Here is a 22,089-nt window from a genome sequence, read left to right as displayed (position 1 = left end):
CCAGCCGGGTCGTGAAGTCGCATCCTGTCCTGACATAATTTATTCATTGTGAATTTTTTAGAGTCTGTTTTGACTTTTTAAATTGTGTTTTAGGGAATGAGATTTTGGCAATCACCCTAATTCTTAATTCCTGCTCTGGCCACCTCCTTCCTTGCAGTGGGAGCCCAGCAATCATGCCACACGCTTGCTTTGGTCCTGTGCACTGTGAGCTTTTATTCCTGGAGTGGAACCTGTGGGGTAGGGGACTTGGGTTCTCCAGTGGGGGAGATAGGGGTCGGGGTCAGGGTGGGGTCTAGATAGACCAGTGGGGATCCCCGGTGGAGACAGCTAGAGAGTCAGGAAGGGGCCCAGGCTGCAAGTGGACAGTCAGAGTGCTTGCTGGACACCCCAGTGTGGGGCGGGAGGAGCGAGGGTGGAGCCAAGGAGGACATCAGTGCTCTGTGTTCAGCGCCCCTGAGCCTGAAGTCTTTGCATCTGTAAGATCTGGCTCAGAATCCGCTGCACGTCTTCATCCATCTGACCCTGGGTTAAGAAAGCCTGGACGCTCCTGCCCAAACTTCTCCATTCCACTCCCCAACCCTGGAAGCCATGACCCTCACCCATGACCAGCCCCCCACCATTCAGATGGGGAGAGTGAGACCCAGAGACCAGCAGTAGTGTTCCCAAAGCCAGGCGGGGACCGTGCTGGGGCAGAGAGGTGGTTGGGAGGGGTGACTCACCTGGATGGCATAGAGGAGGTGGCTCCGATACAAGGCCACCACTGCACTGTGGTCCCTGGCAGCCTCCTGTGGGGTGGGGGAGGGGTGCTCAGAAAACAACAACAACAAAAAAAAAAAAACAGGAAATTCCTCCACCCCCAGACACGTCAAAACGTCCCCCTCGCACCCTGAGCTCCTATTTTGCTGTCACGCACAATGTGCTAAAATACTGAGCTGTTTCCCAGCCATGCCTGCCACCAGCCCATCTCCTGGCACCCTGCCCCGAGCCTGGCAGGGGTTGTACCTCCAGCTGCTCCTGCAGAGCCTTCACTTGGCCACGGAGGGCATCCACTTCCGGGGGGGCTGGGGCTGCTGGCTGGTCCTTCAGGGCCTCTTTAAGGCTAAAGACTTCCTTAGATAGTTCTGTGATCTGGGGTGGAGAGGACGGGTGTCAGTGGTCACCAAGGCCAGGAATGGGGGATGGCGGCCTCCTCAGAGAGGCTTGCAAGGCATTCCCGTGGAGGCAGCACCTGGTCTGTGGGCCAAGTCTGGTCCGTGAGCTAAAAATGGCTGCCATGTTCTTAATTGGGTGGGGGGAAAGGAGTCAAAGAAGAACAATATTTGGTGACATGTGACAGTTACGTCAAAATCACATTTCTGTGTGCATGCCTAAAACGTACTTGCTTCCTCGCCACGCCCACTCGTTTACATGTCATCCATGGGTGCTTTCCTGACGCAAGGGCAGAGTTGAGTAACATCTGCCCCAAGAGCCAAAAATATGGCCCATCTAGCCCTTTACAGTAAAAGTGGCCAATGCTGTCACATCCTCTCTGGCATTCTCTGGAAAGTGGAGGCTGATGGAATAAGAGGGTAGAAGCAGCCTGGCCTGGTGGGGCTGGGGTCAGACAGCCCTGGGTTTGAATCCCTCCCTACCCTTTGACCATTGGAGATTTGGGTTAAATGAACCCATCTAAGGCTCAGTGTTCTAGGGTTGTTTGTAAAATAAGAATTATGGCTCTGACCTTTGTAGGTTACCAGAACTCTAAACAGAGTCATGTTGAAGCTGGGCCTGGCCTAGAGCAGGCATTCAGCAAATGCTGGGCTTTATTAAACTACAGAACAGAGGTTCTCTACTAAAAAGGAATCTGCTCCTTCCCCAAGGGTCATGTCTGGAGACATCTGTGGCTGTCATGACTGGGTGTGTGCCTGGCATTGAGAGGGAGGGATCGACTCCCCACAGAGAATGAATGACCTGGCCCCAAATGTTAGCAGCAACAGAAAATAATTCTGCTACAAATAAACCATAATCCCTACCACAGTTTTATTTTTATTTTTATTATTTTTATTTTTATTTTTATTTTAGAGTTGGAAACTGAGATTCCGAGACATGAAGTGACTTGTCCAACATCATACAGTGAGCTAGGGGACTCCCCTGGGGATTGGTGGGTTACACCCACTGTCCAGTGATATGCTGGGTGACTCACTTGGCCTCCTGGAGCCTAAGTTTGCTAATCTGGAAAGTGGGGATATAAATGCTGTGTGGCTCATAGCGTTGTAAGATGATTAAAAATAATACTATGTGAAAAACACCCACTCAAGATGCATAGTCTGCTGCTACCGTCATTTGTATTATTTAAGGACAGAACTTGGAAATCTGGGTTTGAATCCTGGCTGGACCAGAGCAGGCTGTCTGTCCTTGGGTACATGGCTTCGCCTCTCTGTACCTCAGACAACCATTTGGAAAGTGGGCCGGTTCCCCAGTACTCTTTCAGCTGGGCCATTCTTAGGGTCACCCCAACCTCCGTTGAATAGGGGCCGCCTGACTGAGCATAGAAAAAGAGGAACACACCTTCTTGTCTTTCTCCTTGGCCCTGTCCAGGGCCTCCTGTGCACGGCTCTGGGCCTGGCGTGCCCGCTCTGCCTCGGTACGCAGTCCCCGAAGCTGCTGCTCTGCCGTGGCCAGCTGGGCCTCAGCCGCGTGCCTCTCACTCTTCATGAACAGTGCCTCCCGCTGCACCTGTGGCCCAAGCCCATGTGTGATCCTAAAGACATTTGGACCCCAAAAATGTCTGGAACATAGAGTTCCTCTGACTCTTCTATCTTGGCCAAAGGATGTTCAAGCTTGTTTTGACTTGAGGAGTGTGACTCAGGGAAATTCTGGATTCCCCTGGGCACTATAAACATTCTACCCCTGCCAAGCACCTCTGGCCCACCAGCTGTGTTGCCTTAGACAAGTGACTTAACCTCAGTGTCTCCTCTTATAATAATGAGGGTAATAGCAGCCCCCAACTCACAGGGTGCTTGTGAGGGTAAAATGAGTAAATACTTGAAAATGCTTTGGAATAGTGCTTGGTCCTATGATGCTTGGTACACAGGAAGTACTACATTTGAGTTGGTGACATTATTGCTGCTGTTACTTACTATCATTAACATTATTGCCATTATAGGGGCCTCACTGGTGGCCTAGGAGTTAAATCTCAGCACTATCATAGCCATGGCCTGAGTTCGAGCCCCGGCCAGGGAGCTGACCCAGGCATGGCACAGCAGACCTCTCTTATCTCACCTGCTGTTCCCTTTAGCAGTGTATTTCAGTAAATTGCCTGTTCTGCTCCCCACTCTGTCTCTGGTGAATCCTCTCACCACCCCCCACACCTGTGGCCTATACTCCTGTTCTTACATGCAAAATAAATAAATAAATAAATAAATTAGAAAAAACAGTATCACCATTATCATCAGGGATTTCTTTTATCTGCTAATGGTGTGAAGGTTTGTAGATTTCTAACAAAATGTAGGGAAAACAGAAAAACTGGATAAAAAGCAAACAGATGTCCAAAAGCTGATGGCTACATTTTCACAAAAATATCAAGACTGCATTAGATTTGAAAAATTTTATCAGGGAGGGCAAAAGGACAGGATACATTGGTCCTTACAGAAAAAATAGCTCCAGGGGGAAAATGGACAATAATTAGATGTTCTGATGTGTAGTGCAGATTGACTACACATTAACAATAATAATAAAAAAAACCTAAACCAATGAATAAGATCAAACTTGTAAAATTGATCCCCAAAAGACAGGATCACAAGGAAAGTAAAATTTAGAAAATAAATATGAAGATGGGCATACTCAGGTTGTGAACTGTAGGAAATAGATCTAGGATTTAACTGACTTAAAATAACATGTTCTTGGGAAAAAGAACAATCTGGCTGTCATTTATGGATTGTACTGTCACTGTGCTCTGTCATTTAAAGCATTTAATTTTCATGACAGGATTAGGCAGGGTATTATTTCCATTATACAGGTGAGTAAACAGAAGCTGAGAGGAAAATGCCTTCCTGATGACTGTGAACATAGTTTTTTATTCAGATTTGCTGAAACAGCTGCCAGTTTTTGTTGTTATTTTCCTAAGACAAGAGATAGGAGTCAAAAGTTCCATCATAAGGGACCAAAAAATATCCCTTGAGCTTTAAAAAAGCAAAGAAAACTCAGCATCAAAATCGGTAAGGTTAAAATAATTAGATCAAAACTCCCTGTGCATAATGCTCTCCTGCAGAGTGAATTAAAGTGTCAAAAATGATCACAAGATTAAACGCCAAGGTCAAGACAGCCAGTTGGAAAAAACCACAGGGTCATTTTGACCACCAGAGAAAATGGACATTAGTAAAAAACATCAGGCAAAAGGTCCAAGTACTACTTACAAAAATGATCCTACCTCACACCATACAGCCACATTGGAGATGATGCATAGAGGTGAATATGAAACTAAAGCAATAAGTTTTATTGCTTTAAAACATAAAAGATGGGGGCCTCCTGGTGGCGCAAGCGGTTAAGCACCGTACTATGAAGCAATCCGCAGCCTCTGTAGCACAAGTTCGAACCCTGGCCGGCCAGAGAGAAACCCACATGGTGCAGCGGACCTCTCCTGCCTTGCCTGCTGCTCCCCTCAGCAGTGTATTTCAATCAGTCTGCCTGTTTTGTTCCCTACTCTGTCTCTGGTGAATTGTCCCCCCCCACATCTCTGGCCTGTACCCCAGCTCTTGTATGCATAAATAAATAAATCTTTAACAACAACCAAAAAAAACATAAAAGATGGGGCCTCCCTGGTGGCGCAGGAGTTAAAGACAGCATTGTCAAGCTATCGCCAGCCACTGCAGCATGAGTTTGATTCCATGGTCCCCGTCCAGGAAGCTGACCTATATGGCGCGGCAGACCTCTCCTGTCTCGCCCGCTGCTTCCCTCAGCAGTGTATTTCAGTGGATCAACCTGTTCTGTTCCCCACTCTGTCTCTGGTGAATCCTCTCACCCCCTATACCTCTTGCCTGTACCCTAGTTCTTGTATGCATAAATAAATCTTTAAAATAAAAAATAAAACATAAAAAACTACCTCTATAACCTTGAGTTATGCAAAGGTTTTATGAACAGATCACAAAAAAGCACTTAACATTAAAAAAAAAAAAAAGATGGGGTCAAAACATCCCATGTTTTCAGGGTTCAAACAGACCAAGTGGGTGTGCTGGGTGGGAGTCCAGTCATTCTCACCTGAAAGACCTCAGCGCTGGTCTTCTCGTGGCGCCGTCCCAGCTCCTCCAGCTGCCCCTCTAGTCGGGCCACATCGGCCTGCAGTGCTTTGACGATGCGGTCATGCTCCAAGCGGGCCACGCTGCCCACACGTTCCCGCTCCAGCTCTGCCCGCAGCCGGGCGGCCTCCTTGCCTGTGGCTACCACTTCCTGCTCCAGGCTGGCTGCCCGGCCCCGCAGCTCAAGGGCCTCCTCCTGCAGCTGGTGGTGCTCAGCAGCCGGCACTGTTGACTGGCGGAGGGCCTCAGAGACCTCCCGCAGCTCTGCCAGGCCCCTTCGAGCCTCCTCACAGGCTATGGCCAGCTCAGCCGCTCGGGCCTCAGCTGCATCCCGGGCTTGGCCCAGCTCGGCAGCTGCCACCCGGTGCTGTTCCCCTGTAGCCATGGCAGCGGCCAGCTGCGCCCGTAGAACCTCCAGCTCCCGGCTCTGCTCCAGCCTTACCTCTTCCTGTTGGGCCAGCTCTGCCCGCAGGCCCCGGGCCTCCTCCTCTGCCAGCAGCCGGCCAGCCCGGGCTTCATCCAGCCAGGCAGAGGTGGCCTCCAGCTCTCGGAGGCGGGAGTCCCTCGCTCGAAGGTCCTCCCGGGCCTGCTCCAGGGCCGCCCGAAGTTGGACTGTGTCACCACCGCAAGCCCTGCTGACCCCAATGCCCTCGGCCTCGCGCACTTGCTCCCGCAGCCGGCCAGCCTCGGCCTCCGCAGCCTCGCACTGGCCACGGGCTGCTTCCAGCTCAGCAGCTGCCTCCCGCTCCCGCTGCCGGAGCGCCTCCTCCAAGGCACGGATCCTGGTCTCAAGTTCTGCCTGCAACTTTTCCGAGGCCTCGGCTGCACCAGGGTGTAGGGCAGGGTCAGCGGGGAAGCCAGGGGCTGTGGCCTCCTCTCTCACGGCCTTTGTGTCCTTGGGTTCCACGTTCACGGTCTCTGTGCGCGTGAGCTCTGTTTCCACAGCGCCCACTCCAGGGGCCTTCATATCTGGCTCCTCTGCCTTCATGTGTGTGGCCTCTGCTCCCGTGGCCTCTGCATCTGGGTGTCCTCTGTCTGGATCGAGGGCTCTCATTTCTGTGACCTCAGCCCCACTGACTTTTGTTTCCAAGGCCTCAGCTCCAATACCCTCTGCTTCCGTGGACTCGGCATCCATGGACTTTGTTTCTGTGGGCTCAGCCCCTGTGGATGCTGCTTCTAAAGTCCCAGGTTCTGTTGTTTTCACCCCTGCGGCCTCCTCTTCGGTAGTCTCCACTCCATTAACTTTGGTTTCTGGAGCTGAGGTGCCTTCAAGCTCTGTTTCCATTGTCCCATTTCTGGTGGTCTTTGCTCCTGTGCCACTGTGCTCCCCGAGGGCTGTCTCCTCTTCTCTGGGGGTCTCCTGTGCTTCCTGTTGCTCCAGTGCCCGCAGGGCCTCTGTGTGCTCCCTGCGCAGCTGGTCAAATTCAGCCCGGAGGGAGTCATAAAGGGCCAGAGGTATGACCTCAGCCAAGCCATCTGCCTCCATCTCATCCTTCTCGAAGTTCTCTAGGATCTGGGAAGGTAGGGGGACAAAAGGGTGGCCATGCACCTCCCCTGCCCACACACTCAGCAATGTTCCCACACAAGCACTGGGATGCTCAGATCTGCCCCGCCCTACTCTTTGGGCCTCAGTTTCCCCACCTGGACCTTCTCCATAAGTTCCTGGTTCTGTCTGGTCAATGTGGCCACCTGCTCCCGCAGCAAGGCCAAGAGGTCCTGGGATGATGGGCTTAGTCGCTTGGAGTGCAGTGCCTCTGCCCCTAGCAGGGATACAGAGTCAGTCTTTGGGGTCCCAGGCTGCAGGGGACGAGCACTGGGGATCTAGAGCCATGAGTCAGGGCCCCCAGGACAGGCAGGCTTGGGAAGATGGGCCAACCCCCCCCAACAATGTCCATATGTGTGGGTCAAGTCCCCAGCTCCCAGGGCCCCTGAGACAAGGAGGGTGGGGGGTTGGGGAGGGATGAGGGCAGGGCAGTGGGTGGGGCTCACCTGGAAAGTCGGGCAGCTCACCCTCCTCGTCCTGCAGGGTGGCTACATCATAGCTGGTGTTCTCCCGCTCATTCTGTGAGGGCCAGGGTTCTGTTCAGGGTCCTGGCCCCACCCCTCCCCCCTTTGCTCCCCCCCACCCAAGAATCTGGAGTGAATGGAAGTGTTCGAATGTCTTTTTGACTCCCCACAGGCAATGGAATGGCTTTCTTGGCCCACAGGGATTTATTAAGCACCTACTATGTGCCAGGAGCTTCCCAGCTTCCCCGGTGCGTAACCACGACCCCAACCACGTGGGTCACACATGCAGTGTGGGTGCATAGAGCTCCGAGATGGTGGGGTGCACCCTCACACTGGGCCTTCAGTGTCGAGGTTACATGGCACCCAGAGTGTCTGCAGGCATGTGTGTACCACATGTGCATATTTATGTGGCCTTGCATCTGTGGTTGCATGATGAGCGTGTGCACACCACTGCGGCCTCTCCCGTGTATGTGATGTTCGTGTATGTGTAATTCTGCATTCACAGATGTGTTTGCTGCGTGGTTAGGGGCATTTACCTGCTGCATGTGCAGATAAGACTACAGGTACATGAGCGTGGTTGTCCATCCGCGTGTACATGTATTACAGTACGTTTTGAGAAGTGTCCATTACGTGTGTGTGTTGGGCCTCCCCTGGTGGTGCAGTGGTTGAGCACTGGGTTGCGAGGCTGCCCGCAGCCTCTGCAGCACCAGTTCAATCCCCGGCCACCGGCGAGGGTCCCACAAAAAAAAAATGCATTATGTGTATGTGTTGCCTGTATGATGGCATGTTTGCTGTTGTGTGTGTCTGCATGTGTGTAAGCATGTGTATTACCATGGTCATCATGACACAGGCACAGCCTTGTACCCCACTTCCTCGCAGTGCACACCCACCTCCATCAGAGAGAGTCGGCTCTGCAAACTTTCCACCTCTCGCCCCAGACTCTCCTTCTCCTCCTGCTTCTCTGCCAGCAGCTGCTGCAGCTCTTGCACCTGGGAGGAGGGCAACACAAGGCTCAGCTGGCCTCCAGGAGGGAACAATGGAGAGTTGGGTTCCCACTTCCCCCACCTTCCACCTACCTGTCTCTCCAGGCTGTGGAGGGAGCTGGCCTCTGCCTCTGGCAGCTGATAAGAAGAGGAGAAAGGGCTTGTTTCTGGGCTGGGTGCGCGAGTTGGCGGGGGGGGGGGGGGAACGTCTCCTCTGCTTAACTTGGGCTTAGCAGCCCTCCGTAGCGTTCACAGGTGCACACCCAGCATCGCTGTGCCCTTACTCGCTCCACAGGAAATTACAAAGCACCTACTCTTTGCCAGGCACTGATCTGCTCACCCAATCATTGCTAAGTAATTGAGCACCTACTATATGCCAGTCACTGTTCTATCTGCTCATATGTTACTAAGCATTTACTACTGAGCACCTACTGTGTGCAGATATCATACTTCATTACTATTTGTTGAGTGCCTACTGTGTGCCAGGTACCATTCTGCCCATTGTTTTATAAAGATGCATTTTATTTATGCATCCAAAAACTGGGGTATAGGCCAGAGGTGGGGGGGGCAGGGTGAGAGGATTCACCGGAGACAGAGTGGGGAGCAGAATAGATGGATCCACTGAAATACACTGCTGAGGGGAGCAGCAGGCAAGACAGCAGAAGTCTGCTGTACCATGTGGGTAGCTCCCTGGCCGGGGATCGAACTCATGCTGCAGTGGCTGTGGATAGCTTTATTGTGCTGATACTTAACCCCTTGTGCCACCAGAGAGCCCCTACCCAAACATTTTTACTGATTGCCTATTTTATGCCACTACTTCATTCATTCATTCACTCAACTATTTGTTTATCTTATAATTATCAGGCATCTACTGTGAGCCATGGCCGTCCTTGTGTGCCTACAGTCCAATGGGTGAATAGGAATTAAAAAAATGCTATGTCCAATAGCAATAAGCATTTTGAATAAAAATAAAGAGAGCTGGGAAGTGAGTATGGAGGAAGATGTTACAGTTTTAAATAAGATGGGCAAAGGAGGGGTCTTTCACAAGGGATCTTTTGAGCAAAGATCTAAAGGAAGTGCAGGAAGTTGCCACAGGGACATCTGAAAGGAGAGCATTCCAGACAGAGGCACAGTCTGCGCAAAGGTCCTGGGGCAGGACCATGCCTGCTGTGCTGCAGCAAGGAGACCTGTGTGACTGGAGCAGAGCGAGGCAGAGAGAGGGAGAAGAAAGTCTGGAGAGGTGGGGGCGTCCTTTCCCTAGAAGTGCATCCTGCCCCAGGCTTAGTCCCAGGCCTTTGTCTCTCCTGCCCCTCACCTCCTGCTTCCTTCGTTGCTGGTGCTGCTCCAGACCCCGGATCTTCTGCAGCAGGCGGCCCTTCTCTTGTCGCAGCCGCACAATCTCCTCATAGGCATCTCGATCATCCTGTTCTCCCCACCCGGGGACCCCCGCCTTTAGATGAGGTCTATGGATTGTCCCCTCTGATGCCTTCACCAGAGGTTCCTCCCCCTTCTGCCTGGGAGCCTCCCACTACTCCCCCTATGGCTAGGGCATCTCTCACCGGCATAGGGGTGCTGGCAGGGGGCTGAGGTGCCTTCCGCTTCTTGGGACCTCCTCGCTTTTCATGACTGGACACAGAGTTCTGGGGAGGGGTGAAGGGGACACTGGGGGACACACCCACCTCCCACCCAAATAAACCACCATCAGACAACCCAGGCAGCCTACTATCAGTCACCAACCCCAACTCTGCCCTCGCTTTCTGTGTGATTCTGAGCAAGTCTCTGCCTCTCTCTGGTCTTCAATTGTGCCTGCATATAAGGGCATGAGGCCACATTCCCTGAGCATTCCAGATCTTATTCTTTACTCTCTATCCCTCTCCATGCCTTGGTACTTCCCTCAGCTAAACCAGATTATCTGTAAGTTTCTTTTCCCTGTGGAACTGGGAAAGAGAAGAGGCCAAATCTGCTTCCTCTGACTAAACCAGCCCTCAGCAACTGCAACCTCTCTACCGCACCCCCCCCCACACACACACACAACTCCAGGCCCCATATCCCCTAGTGTTCTCACCCAGTTCTGGGAATTATGTTGTGGATGCTGCTGCCACTTGGTGACAGCATACCCTGAAGGTACCATTCTTCCCAAACAGATTCTCCCAATTCATAATCCTGGGGCACAAGTCCATTTCTTCCTTCTCTTCCCACCAAGCTTGGGGCACGGGTAAGGTGGTCGGTGCACAGGGAAAGGGGCTCTTTCACTGCTTAGAGATTCATACCTGAGATGATGCCTCGCCTGAGTCATCCTCTAGGAGGGCAGAAGAGAGAAGGAAGCAGGGTCAGGGTCTCTGTCCTAGGGACTCATTTTCAGTGATAGGAAGGGCATTAGATACCTAGGGATCTTTGGGGGGAACTCCCAACTCCCAGAGAATCAGGAATTTTAAAGGAGGAATCAATCGCTTCAGCAGAATGATGATAAAGGGTAGTCGAAACTCTCCAAAGGAGAGGACAGTGGCATCTCCAGGATGGTGCCACTTCTTAGGGAAAGGCAAAGATCTGAAGCAGAGTGACCTAAGGAAGCAGAGTGGACCCCTAAAAGCTCTTGAGCTCCTTGAAACTGTCCTGAATAGGGTCAGGGAAGCCATGAAACCTCCTATAATGCAACAGATAGTGACACCTGGAAAGCATCCACAGTAGAGAGAAAAAGGGGTGACAAGAAACTGCCTAGAAGGAGGTAGGGGTGCTTGAAAATGCTTGAAGTGGGACTTGCATACCGCTGGGTGGTGAGGGGCGCTGGGCCGCCTCCTGTAGGAGGTGTAGGATGAGTTTGTCCCCAGCTAGGGCACCATAGTGAGCAGCATCCTGGCCCAGTGCATCGGTGATGCCCGGCTGGGCCCCGCCCTGCAGCAGCACCTCTACTGTTTCCGGACTGGCCCTCTCGCAGGCCAGCATCAGGGCCGTCCTACCAGGAGAGGGGGCTACTGAGGTGGTGAGGACATCCTCAAACCCCACGCCCTCCTCAACACCCGGGACTGGGGTGGGGGAAGAAGACCAACTAGATCCCTTCCCACCCCCGCCCCGCCCTCCCCCCAACCCCATAAGAGACTTGCCCAAGGTCACAGCACACCATGGACCGGCTAGAGGAAAAATACTCACCTGCCCTGCAAGTCCTGGTCATTTGCAGCAGCCCCCTGCTGCAGGAGAAGGCGGCACAGATCTGTGTGACACATCTGAGCTGCTATGATAAGGGGTGTTGTACCCGACTGGGGTGGGAGAGGTTCGGAAAAGGGATGAGACAAGGCATGAGAAGTTGAGGAAACCTTCATGACTTCCCCTGAGCTCCACTCCAAACCTTTCCACACTTTTAAAAGAGTGCCTGGAATGTTGCCCCTTGGTGGCAGCGTACAGTGTCTTTCCCAAAGAGATCCCAGAGACTCACGCGATCTCGAGGATTTAGATGTGCCTTGAAGGAGCAGAGGATTTCTGAGCAGGAGATGCAGCCACCGGCCGCTGGAAAAAGAGTAGCAGAGGGTCGGGGGGGAGGGCTTAGGCATTTTCTGGGGGCCTTCTGCCTGAGTGTGATTCTTATTCTTTTTTTTTTTAATAGAGGCATGTTTTTATTTATTTGTTTGTTTGTTTTGTTTGTTTATACATGCACTGGGTACAGTCAGAAGCGCGGGAGGGTGAGAGAATTCACCAGAGCCAGAGCGGGAGGCAGAGCAGGCAGAAGGTCCGAAGTACACTGCTGAGGGGAGCAGCGGGCGGCAGGAGAGGTCTGCGCGCCATGTGGGACCCTCCTCCTGTGGCCGGGGAGCAGCCGGGGATTGAACCGGCGCCACAGAGGCCGCGGGCAGCTTCGCAACCCAGCGCTCAACCGCTGCGCCACCGGGGAGGCCCTGATTCTTATTCTTTATTTCATAAGAAATTCCCACCTCCCCTGGAAAATCAGTAACAGTTATGACTCCCAGTGCACAGATGAAGTAACTGAGGTCCAGCCAGGCCTATGATGACCCCGTAGAGTCAGAAACAACCACAGTTGAGACCCAGGTCTGCTAACTCCTAGTCCCAAGCTCTTTTCACATCTCATCATGCTTCCCTTTTAAGATGGAACTTTTAACTGATTTTCATTATTTATTGTGTACCTACTATGTGCCAAACTCTCACACAGAAAGTGTTAATATTTACTGGAAGAAGCAGATGTCAGCTGAGGCTGGGAAAGCTTCTCAAGGTTTGATCTGAGTTCTGAGCTCTGAAGGTAAGAGGGGGATGCGGAGGTTATGGCACATGCGAGGGTCCAGGGGTGGGAAACAGTTTGGTAAAATGAAGGAAGTGGGGGATGGTGTGGCATGTATGTCCACAGCCCAGAGGGAAAGGACTTTGTGCAAGGTATTGCTAGAGAAATCTACAGACCCCATGTGGATACCTGCTGTGCGCCCAAGGGGAAATGAGATTTTGTTTGCTGCTGTAATCCCAATGCTCAACATAGCAGATGCTCAATAAATACTGAGTAAAAAAAAAAAAAAAAATCAATGCGCTTAGTTTGACCAAAGGCATCACCGCCACTAGGTGACAGCACACTCCAACTGCAGGAAAATTTTATGTATGTATGTATGTATTTATTTATTTAGTGGGACCCTCGCCAGTGGCCAGGGAATGAACCAGCGCTGCAGAGGCTACGGGCAGCCTCGCAGCCCAGCGCTCAACCGCTGCGCCACCAGGGGAGGCCCTGCAGGAAAATTTTAAACCAACAAAAACCTCAAAGCCAACCCAAATTTATCCTGTGTTCCCCAAAGGACAAACATTTCTTGAATCATAGTGAAGGTCATTCTCCAAATTCACAGGCCAGTGGACAGAGGCTGGACTGGCTTCTAGCTCAAGTGCGTGGGTCCCTTTTCTTCCCTAAGGGAAGGCGTTTGCAGTAGATTCTGAAGCTGCTGGGAGCTCTGACCTTCCTGAGGTTTCCTAGGGGTTCCTCTAAGGAAATGACACCCCTACCCCCTGCATTGTTTTCACGTGGAGAAGGCCCCCTGGCAGAAGAACCTCCAAGCCTCACACTCCCTGGCCCATGGTGGGCAGGGCAAGGTTGGGCTGCACCCACCTGCATGGTGCAGGGCTGTCCACCCGCTGCTGTCCACAATGTCCACCAAACAGGAGGCCTGCGGACAGAGGGGCAGATCATTGGAGCAGTGCCATCAGCCTTCATTGCCTGATTTCTCTAGGACTGCCCCCTCCTTGGGGTCTGCTGTATTTCAGGTTCCTTGCCTCACCCCAAACCCTGACCACCTGCTCTATGGAGCCCATCTCCTTACCAGCACTCTGAGCAACTGTCTTTGCTTTAGTGAAAGTTGTTAAGAAAGAAGGACTAGCTGGGAACCGAGGAGCATCTGGGAGTTTGAGGAATACATGTAAGCTCTGAGAATGGCTTTGACTATGAAAGTTGGGATTTGGGGAGAAGCTGGGGCCCAGGAAATATCTGATAACAGGAATATATCTTGGCTGTGGAAAGGACCTGGACAGTCAGGGGAGTATCTGGCTGTCCAGGGAGTAGTTGGGGCTCAGAAGTAAAAGGGATCATGGAATATCTAGGATTTAGGGAGTACCTGAGAGTTCAGGAAATTGCTGGAACTCAGGAGTAGCCAAAGCAAAGGAGTATTGAGGTTAAAGGGTGGGATTATCTAGGCTTCAAGGAGTATCTGAGACAAGAGAATGACCTGTAGCAGTTGCTTCAAGCACTCTGGGTGTCCATACTTGGCGGCCAAGTGGAGGGCATTGTAACCTGAAAGGAAGAGATTTTTCTAGGGCTCTAGATACTCCAGGAGCTTCTGGCTGCTCCCCAGACCTGTGTCAACTATTTGTGATGAGTTTGTTTCCCTGCATCTGTTGTAGCAAGTCCCCAAGGTCCAGAGAGTTTCAAAACTGTGCTGCTCCCTGTGGTCAAAGACTCTCCATCTGATCTGTGTCACAGACAATTTCATCTCAGCTACCCTCACACGTACCCTCCCCTCAAGTCCTACGGCTCCAGCTACTCCTCTGTCCCCAGCTACTCTACATGCTCAATTATAGTCATGTGTCACGTAACAACAGGAATACATTTTGAGAAAATCATCAGCAGGTGATTTTGTCATTGTGCAAGTGTCATAGAGTATAACTGCACAAACTAGAGGATACAGCAGACTCCACACCTAGGTCAGAGGGTAGAGCCTCCTGGGACTCCCCATCATATACACTGTCCATACATGCACTGCCATATACGCCACTGAGCAAAACACCAAGTGATGCATGACTATACACCAAAGCTCCAGTGTTACCCTTCAGAATCCTCAGTTGTTTTATGTATTCCTGCTAATCCACATACCCTTGCTATTCCATGTTCCAGCTGTATTCCTGTCTAGAACCTCCGACTACTGCATCCACCCTGCGCACTATGCTTATTGCCCTAAAGCTATGTCATCCCATGTCTAGTTACCCCCTGAGCTCTGACTATTCCCTTTGGCCATGAATTCTCATTTATTTCCTCAGGTCCCTAGTTAAGTCACACACCCAGATTCTCCTTTATCCTAGCTACTCCCAGAGCTTCAGCTACTTCTAAATCCCAGCTACTCCTGTACCTCAGTTACTCCCCCAAACTCTACTTGTTACTCTCATGTCTGTATATACTTCTCAAGATCAGATACTTTTCAAGATCAGATACTCCTTTGCGCCAACTTCTTCCAGTTACTCCCACCCACAAATTAACTCACCTTGCTTGGTGCCAGCCATGGTCTCTGTCCTTGAGCACTGCAGCCTGACATGCCCCAGTGCCTCCCCGGGGGCACTGAACAGAACCCCTTTGATAAGCAGGATACCCAGTTTATGAATCAGGGAGTGGCTGGACCGTCTGGTTGGGCACCTGGTCTTAGCCCGTCCTCCCTCCCCAGGGTCCCACGGGTACTACCTGCCCCATCTGTGCTCATGACGTTGGTGCCATGTGCCAGCATGACCTCCAGACAGCTGGCTGCACCCCTCATGGCTGCCAGGTGGAACCTGGAGGTCAGAGATCAGGGGTCAGCCACAGAGTGGCCACCACTCAGCCATCACACCCCCAGGGGGTGGGCACTCACGCAGACTTGCCCTCGGGGTCCAGCTTCGTTGGCACCAGGCCCTTGCGAGAGATGAGGGCGGCCACCCGTGCCGAGTCGTTGTTCTCCACAGCCTGCAGCAGCCGCTCATCGCTTTTGCCCCAGTCCTGGCTCTGCAGGGCACACCCAGAGGAGCGTGGGCCCAGGTGGCCACTGCCCCCTCCCCACTCCCCCAGCAGGGGCTCTGGGCTCTCTCCATCCACCCACCCCTGGGCACTTGCCTGGCGCCTGCCTCTGGCTGCAGGCTTCGGGATGGGGCAGGGGCCGCAGGGTGGGCAGGAGCCTAGGTCAGTGGGGCTGAGCCGCAGCTGCAGTGGGAGGTGGTCCTGGGTGGGGTTCTGGCAGCTTCCCCCAAGCCTGCGCCCCCCCAGCATCTGTCTCCAGGTCTGCGGCCCCACTGCCAGCAATGTCCCTCGAAACCATTCCCCAATCAGTCCCAGTGCCTCCTTCCCAAAAGTTGTCCCAGGACGTGCCCTTACTGAGCAGCCACCTTCCCGACAACCCCGCCCTCCCAGACACTCACGCTGCCCCGTGTCCTTCTCCACAACCTTCCAGAGTCTTCCCACAGGACACCTTCAGAGGGTTCCTTAAGTGTCCCTCAGAACCGTTCCCTGCCATTTATCCTTATGCTGAAAAAACCAGTTGTCCCCCAAATGTCCTCAGTGTTCTTCACCCAAAATCTTAGCCTATATTGCATCCCAAACTGTCTCCCCCAAATTCCTGAATGTCCTCCAAAATCATAGCCCCAAATGACCCTCATCATCGGTCTCAAAAATGTCTTCCCCCTAAACCCCGCAAAATGGTCTCTGAAACTGTATTCTTAACATACAATCTCCCCCAAGCGATCCCATATAAAATGTGTCCCCCCAAATGCCCTCTAAATTCTAAATGTCATCTGTTCTGTTCGCAAAACTGTCTCCCCAAATGTCCCAGCCATTCCCGCAACCTCTGTTTCCCACCCCGCCCCCTCACCACCTCCCTCCCAGCGCCTCCTTCCAGGGTTGGGGGATTGGTTCTCACCGGGAGTGGAGAGGCAGGGCCAGCCCACCCGCCCGCGCCCCCTCCCCCGGCCCTACCGCGAAGGAGGTGGCGGCGCACAGGCACAGCTGCTTCATGGCGTCCAGGGCACCGGCCGGAGGGGCCCAGGGAGGGGCAGGCGCTGCCGGAGCTCGGCAGCCTGGCCACCAAGTGGTCCTGCCCCGCCGGCGCCGCCCCCTCCAGGGAGCGCCCCACCTGCTCCCCCGCGGCCCCTCCCCCACGGGGTGAGGGATGTGCCCGATGGGGACCTGGACCTGGAGGAGGGGCGCCGCCCTGGCCAGACCTGACTTGCCGCTGGGAGGAGGCCAAGAGCACACCCCCACCTCCAGGTGCCTGCTGGGTCTATCTCCAACGCTCTGTGGATCTGGCCAGGAGGGATCCTGGGTGAGTGGGCCTGGGCCCTGGATACACAGAGCCCTCCACTGCCCACCCTGCCACCCAGGCTGTAGCTCACTCATGCAATCATTCATTCATTCATTTATTCACTCATCCGCCAGTGGGACTGTGCAGTTCCAAAAACCTGAATTGGAACTCCTGCCCACCCCCTGTACCGCCTCCTCTGTCCTCGGTATTTAGGGGACTCAGCCTAGATACTTACCTGATGTGCATTTCACTTTCCTCCTCCAGGAAATGGGTTTCATAACAAACTGTACCTACTGCAGAGGGTTACTAGGAGGCCTGAGGGAGATAACTGGCAGCGAAGCAGTGCCTGGCACACAGCAAGTGTGCAGTAAGCAGGTGCACACAGCAAGTGTGTTGTTACTAAGCTGCGGTTCACCTATCCAAGAAAGACATAGCTGGATCCACATGCATATCTCATACTGAACTCAGGGCTCGAACGACATAGTAAGTGCTCAGTTAAATCACTCACAGAGTGGCTTAAGGGGATGGTGGGTCTGTGTACCTCAGACTGGGAGTCCCTTGAGAGGACAGCCTGGCTGAGGCCGCCCAGGCCCAGGGCCTGTCACCTCTGGGCAAGAGTGTGGGAGTTGGTGAATGTTTGCTGAGTTAATGAACCACTCCCAAGGCCAAGCTCTGAGCTACACAAATTTAAATCATTTCAGTCCATTTGTCCTCCTGGTGCCTGGCACTAGAGCTCAGTGACGACCAGCCGCAATGGTGAAGTCGAGACCAATTGGCCTACAAAGCACAAACATTTACTGTCTGGCCCTTAGAGAAAAAACTTGCCCACCCCTGCTCAAAGTGGTCCCACTATCATCTCTGAGCTCATACTCTCCTCCTCCTTCCCACTGGGCCGACCCATCCTGCCACAGCAGCCTCCTGCCTGGTCAAGCTGCCTGGTCCCACCTCCAGGCTTTGCCTTTGGTGTGACCTCTACAGGAGCACCTGCTCCTCCCAAATGGTCCACATGGCTGATTCCATTACTGCTGTCTGCACTGGTAGACACCTCTTTGGGTCTTCTCTGGCCACCCCTGGTCACTCTCTAGCCCCTAACTAGGACTTGTTTTTCCTTCTTCATTCATATCAACACCTGAGATCCTACTATGTACCTGTTTGAAAATATTCTGTCTCCTCTTGGTTTCTCCCCTTTAATGTCTCCCTACTTGCAGGGACTTCGGTCTCGGTCACTGCCTTATCTATCTGCAGCGGAACCAGTTAGAGACCCTAGGGCCCAGTGCAAAAAGAAAATGTGGGGGCCCTGGTTAAAATTATTAAAGATGTCAAGACAGTAAGAACAGAGCATTAAATCAAACATGGCCCTTCCGAGTGTGGGTCCCTAAAGTCAGGATTGCCAGTAAGCCTGGCACACAGTAGGACCTCAGTCATATGTGTTGAATGAATGTAAGACATAGCAGTGACTCGAGAATAGAAATAGGAGAGAGATCCCAGGAAGTATTAAAGCACTGGGAGTCTATGAATCTAAAAGAACCCCAATCTCTTACCCATGAGGCTTTTATAAAACCTGAAATAAAGGCAGGAAATCCAGAGCCTAGGCCCAGGGCACCAGTTAACTTCTATCTTATGGATGAAAAACTGAGGCCAGGGAGAACCCAAGAAGGCTCAGAACAAGTATCCTGACAGGGGGCTGGAAGGAAAGGCTGGCATTGAAGAATAGGAAGGAGCCGGCGGGACAGGCTGGCGGCAGGGCAGGGGGCTGGACTGTGTGTGCTGATAGGGGAATAAAAGGTCCAAAGAGACAATGAGTGGACCTCTGCGGTCATGGGGTGTGCTTTCTTCCCTTGGGGGAACTGAACAAAAGCCTGAACCCGACTCCAGCTGCCGTCTGAGAAATTGGAGCCAGGAGGGTGGGGGGGCACAGTGAGCTGGCATGGGGAGCACAGGGGAAGCGAGGGAGGGTGGAGGGCATGCTTCCCTCCACCCCCACCCCGAGGCCTCTCATCTGCTGCCACTGCCACCCTGGGCTCCTCCCCGTTGGAAGCAAACACTGCCTCAGCCCACCCAGACACCTGATACGCCCCAGGCCCCAGGCCCTCACACCTGCCGCCTCTCACCCCCCTTGACCTTGACTGTCTGCCATGTACTTACTAAATACACCCTTGTCCCAAATTAGGTGTCTTATTTTTATTTTGTAGCTGCACACACTTTTGGATGGATTTGCTTTCAACGTCATTCTGCTTTTGAAATTTAACAACTGACTTCTTGGGAATTCTTGGGGGGGAAATAGGAACAGTCTCCCTCCCTCCCTACCCCCCCCATCTTGGTCCCCTCCCTCCCCCCTCCCCCCTCCCCCCTCCAATCATTGCACTCCCCTGTGTTCTTCTTAATGACACAGCCCTAAGGAAGGCAGGTGTCTCATTTCCCAGCTGTGAGAGCTAGAGCAAACCCCTTCAATACTCTGGGCCTCCTTTCCTCAGCTATAAAGTGGGGGTGTAACTGAAAGTTCAACCCCATATCACAGGAGGCTTAAATGAACTGACATCTGCAAAACACAGGGTCAGCTCCCTATAGTGTTTGAAAACAAATAAATAAAAACAAAAACAAGATGAAATAAATACAAACTCGACAACACTAAATTTCTAAAAATGAAATTTGAAGTATTAATAAAGTGAAAAGGGTGGTTTAAATGAATAAATACTAAAAATAAAGACATTGGAAAGACTGACAGAGGTGACAACTGGGTGGTAACAGACCCAGTCACCCAGCTAGTAGGGGCAGAGGAAGGATTTGAAGTCGGAGCTGCCTGCCTTTAAAATGAGGCTTGTTGCACCGTCCCTCTTTTTGATTTTCAGTGACTCCTAGCACCTGCTCATCTTCCATTAGGGCCCTGAATCAACCTGTCAGCCTCCAAAAATTTGCCCACACTGGTCCCCACCCCAACCTGTGTGCCTTCACTTGTCTGAATTTTCCCTTTTCTCCCAGGCTTCACTCCAGTGCTGCCTCCTTCAGGCAGCCCCCTGTGATTGCTCTGGGTCTTGTCTGTGCATGGAAAGGCTGTATTGTGTGGTGGAGAGACCAAGGGCTCTGAAGTCAGCATGCATGGGTTTGAATCACAGGCACTGCCACTTCATTTTGTGACCGGGAGAAGTCAGTTAACCTCTCAGAACCCCGGATTCCTTGGACTGTTAAGTGGAGGCCAGTCACAAAGGGGCACTCAGGAAGGCTGGCCGCCCCACACTGAATGTGAATCTTTACTTCGGTTCTCACAATCTGTGCCCTGGACTGGCCTGCACATTGGCAAGGACTTGGGGTGCCTGGAGGGAGTGGGGAAGACAAAACATTGCTCTCTGGGTGTTCAGAGTGTGAGATGAGGCTGCAAGGGAAGCCAGCTTGATCTTGTTATAGAGCAACCCGTCCTTTTTCCCCCTAACAATCTCACCTCAGGGCCTTTGTACTAGCTGATCCCTCTACCTGGAAGGCAACTCCTGCAAAAGTACACATGACCCCCTCTTTCCCTTCTGGTCTCTGCACTATTATCAGCTTGGCGAGCCCTTTCTTAATAACCTACTTAAAAATTGCAACCATTGCCACTGCCAAGGGTAGTCCAATTCTTTTGCCTTATTCATCTCCATGGCACAAAATTTGCCTTTTCAAGTATTTATCTTATTGGTGTCCACATTCCTTACTTTGCTGTCCACGCTGTGAGTATAGGGGTATGTCTGTCCTATTCATTGCTGTTTCCTGTGTGCCTAGAACAGCACCTGATACAAATATTTGCTGAATAAAAACTCAAAAGCAACACATGAAGGCCTCCGAGAAAGTAAGTTCTCAGAAAAGCAAGTGGTCTCGGCAGCTGATGCCAGAGATTTGCTGTGTGGGAGCCAAACTGGAAAGGATGCAGAGGGCTTGATGGGCTTTAATGCCCGGACAGGGCGTTCCAGGTAGAGGGAGCAGCCTGGCCAGAGGCTAAGGGGCTGGAAAGCTTGAACAGGAAGCAGTGAGGGGTCAGGGGGCAGTTAGAGAGCAAAGGAAGGGAAGGTGGACAGAGGCTTCAGGGCACAGATTTGAACCTATGGGTGCTCTTCCTGGGGAGCCATGGAAGAGTTTTAAGCAGGTTCATAATGAAGCTGCCAAAAGAATCTGACACGGGGAGAAGGACAATGGTCCAACAGCCAGTGGATCTTCAGCCAGTGCCCGGGGGAAAGGGACCTAATGTTGGACGGCCTCTGGCATCTCAGTGGCTCAGACTCACCTCTGTCTTCTTGAATCGTGCCCGGAGAGTTTTCATGGCCAGTGTCTGGAGTTTCTGCTCTCCCCAGGTAACCTGGAGAACAGAAGGGAGTGAGAAACATCAGTCCTGTGGGCTGAGAGTCACTACCTTCTTCTCCCCAAATGGACCACTTCCTCCTCCCTGGGCCATGCCAGCCCCTAGCGCAGGACACAGACCTACCGCATCTCCTAACTGCTGTGTGTCCTTTGGCAAGTCACTTGCCCTCTCTGAATTGCACTTCCCTCATCCCTAAAATCAGGGAGATAATCCCCTCTTTACCAACTCATCATCAATTTTCAGTGAGGTTTCTAGCATAGGGCCTGGCAAACAGTAGGTGCTCAATAAGTGTGCCTTATTGGTATTTCCTGTTACCCAGGTAGATTAAGCCCTGGTTCCACAGAAGGAAGTATGGCTGCTTCTGTCCTCCTGGACAGTTAGGGGCTCCTTGGTGGCCAAGCCCAGAGTTGAGGACATTTAACACAAAGGCATGTTTCTTGAATGAATGGAGGACATCCTTGCATGAAGATCCCCTACTCCAGGTTCTGCATGTGTGACAGCAGGGAGCAAATGGAGGTCTGGGGTGATGCCTGCAAGCTGTTGCACACATGCAATCACAAGCATGGTGTACACATGTCTGTCCACTGTGTCCTCTATCACGTTCTGAGTGGCTATGGAGATCAGGCAGGGGATAATTCAAGGGGGTGTTTTGCCAGCTGTGTGGTTAGGAATTTCTTCCTATGTCTGAGTGAGATTTCTGTGAAGTTATGCCCTTCACCCATCCACCTGCCCATGATTTCCCCAAGTCATCTTCCCACCTGTCTACCCATCCATTTGCTTACCTGTGCATCCGCCACCCTGCCCAAGCACTTGTCCATCCACCACCGGCTCACACCTACCAACTTGCCCACCTAACTCATCTTCTCACTGATCCTCATGTACCCTCCCATCATGCTTTTCCCACCATCCACCCATCACCCATCCACCTGCCCACCCATCCATCCACCTATTCATCTACCTGCCCATCTATCCACAAACCCACCCATCCAACA

General features: G+C 52.4%; 1 protein-coding gene across 7 annotated transcripts; it reads right to left on the bottom strand.

Moving 5' to 3' along the window:
- Positions 1-307: 307 nt before the first annotated feature.
- ANKRD24 (ankyrin repeat domain 24) lies at positions 308-21,064 on the bottom strand (the record flags this gene model as incomplete). Of its 7 annotated transcripts, none has more annotated exons than XM_084251080.1 (21): positions 308-522; positions 720-785; positions 1,003-1,128; positions 2,548-2,715; positions 5,236-6,786; positions 6,915-7,033; positions 7,263-7,335; positions 8,171-8,269; positions 8,357-8,401; positions 9,579-9,686; positions 9,823-9,903; positions 10,534-10,562; positions 11,029-11,216; positions 11,411-11,517; positions 11,694-11,764; positions 13,353-13,410; positions 13,966-14,030; positions 15,189-15,277; positions 15,355-15,485; positions 15,594-15,680; positions 21,023-21,064. In XM_084251080.1, 21 exons carry the CDS (start codon positions 21,056-21,058, stop codon positions 445-447), a joined length of 3,375 nt encoding a protein of 1,124 aa, XP_084107206.1. In that variant the 3' UTR covers positions 308-444. The 7 variants fall into 7 exon arrangements, with proteins under 7 accessions (XP_084107206.1, XP_084107202.1, XP_084107201.1 ...); XM_084251076.1 differs by having other exon boundaries at positions 11,694-11,811; positions 13,349-13,410; positions 21,023-21,058; XM_084251075.1 differs by lacking the exon at positions 21,023-21,064 and adding an exon at positions 16,449-16,487 and having other exon boundaries at positions 15,594-15,758.
- Between the last annotated feature and the right edge of the window lie 1,025 nt (positions 21,065-22,089).

This window comes from Talpa europaea, assembly GCF_964194135.1.
Source record: "Talpa europaea genome assembly, chromosome: 12".
Lineage (NCBI taxonomy): Eukaryota > Metazoa > Chordata > Mammalia > Eulipotyphla > Talpidae > Talpa > Talpa europaea.
Note: the sequence above shows the minus strand (reverse complement) of the source record. Positions and strands in the feature narration are given on the sequence as shown.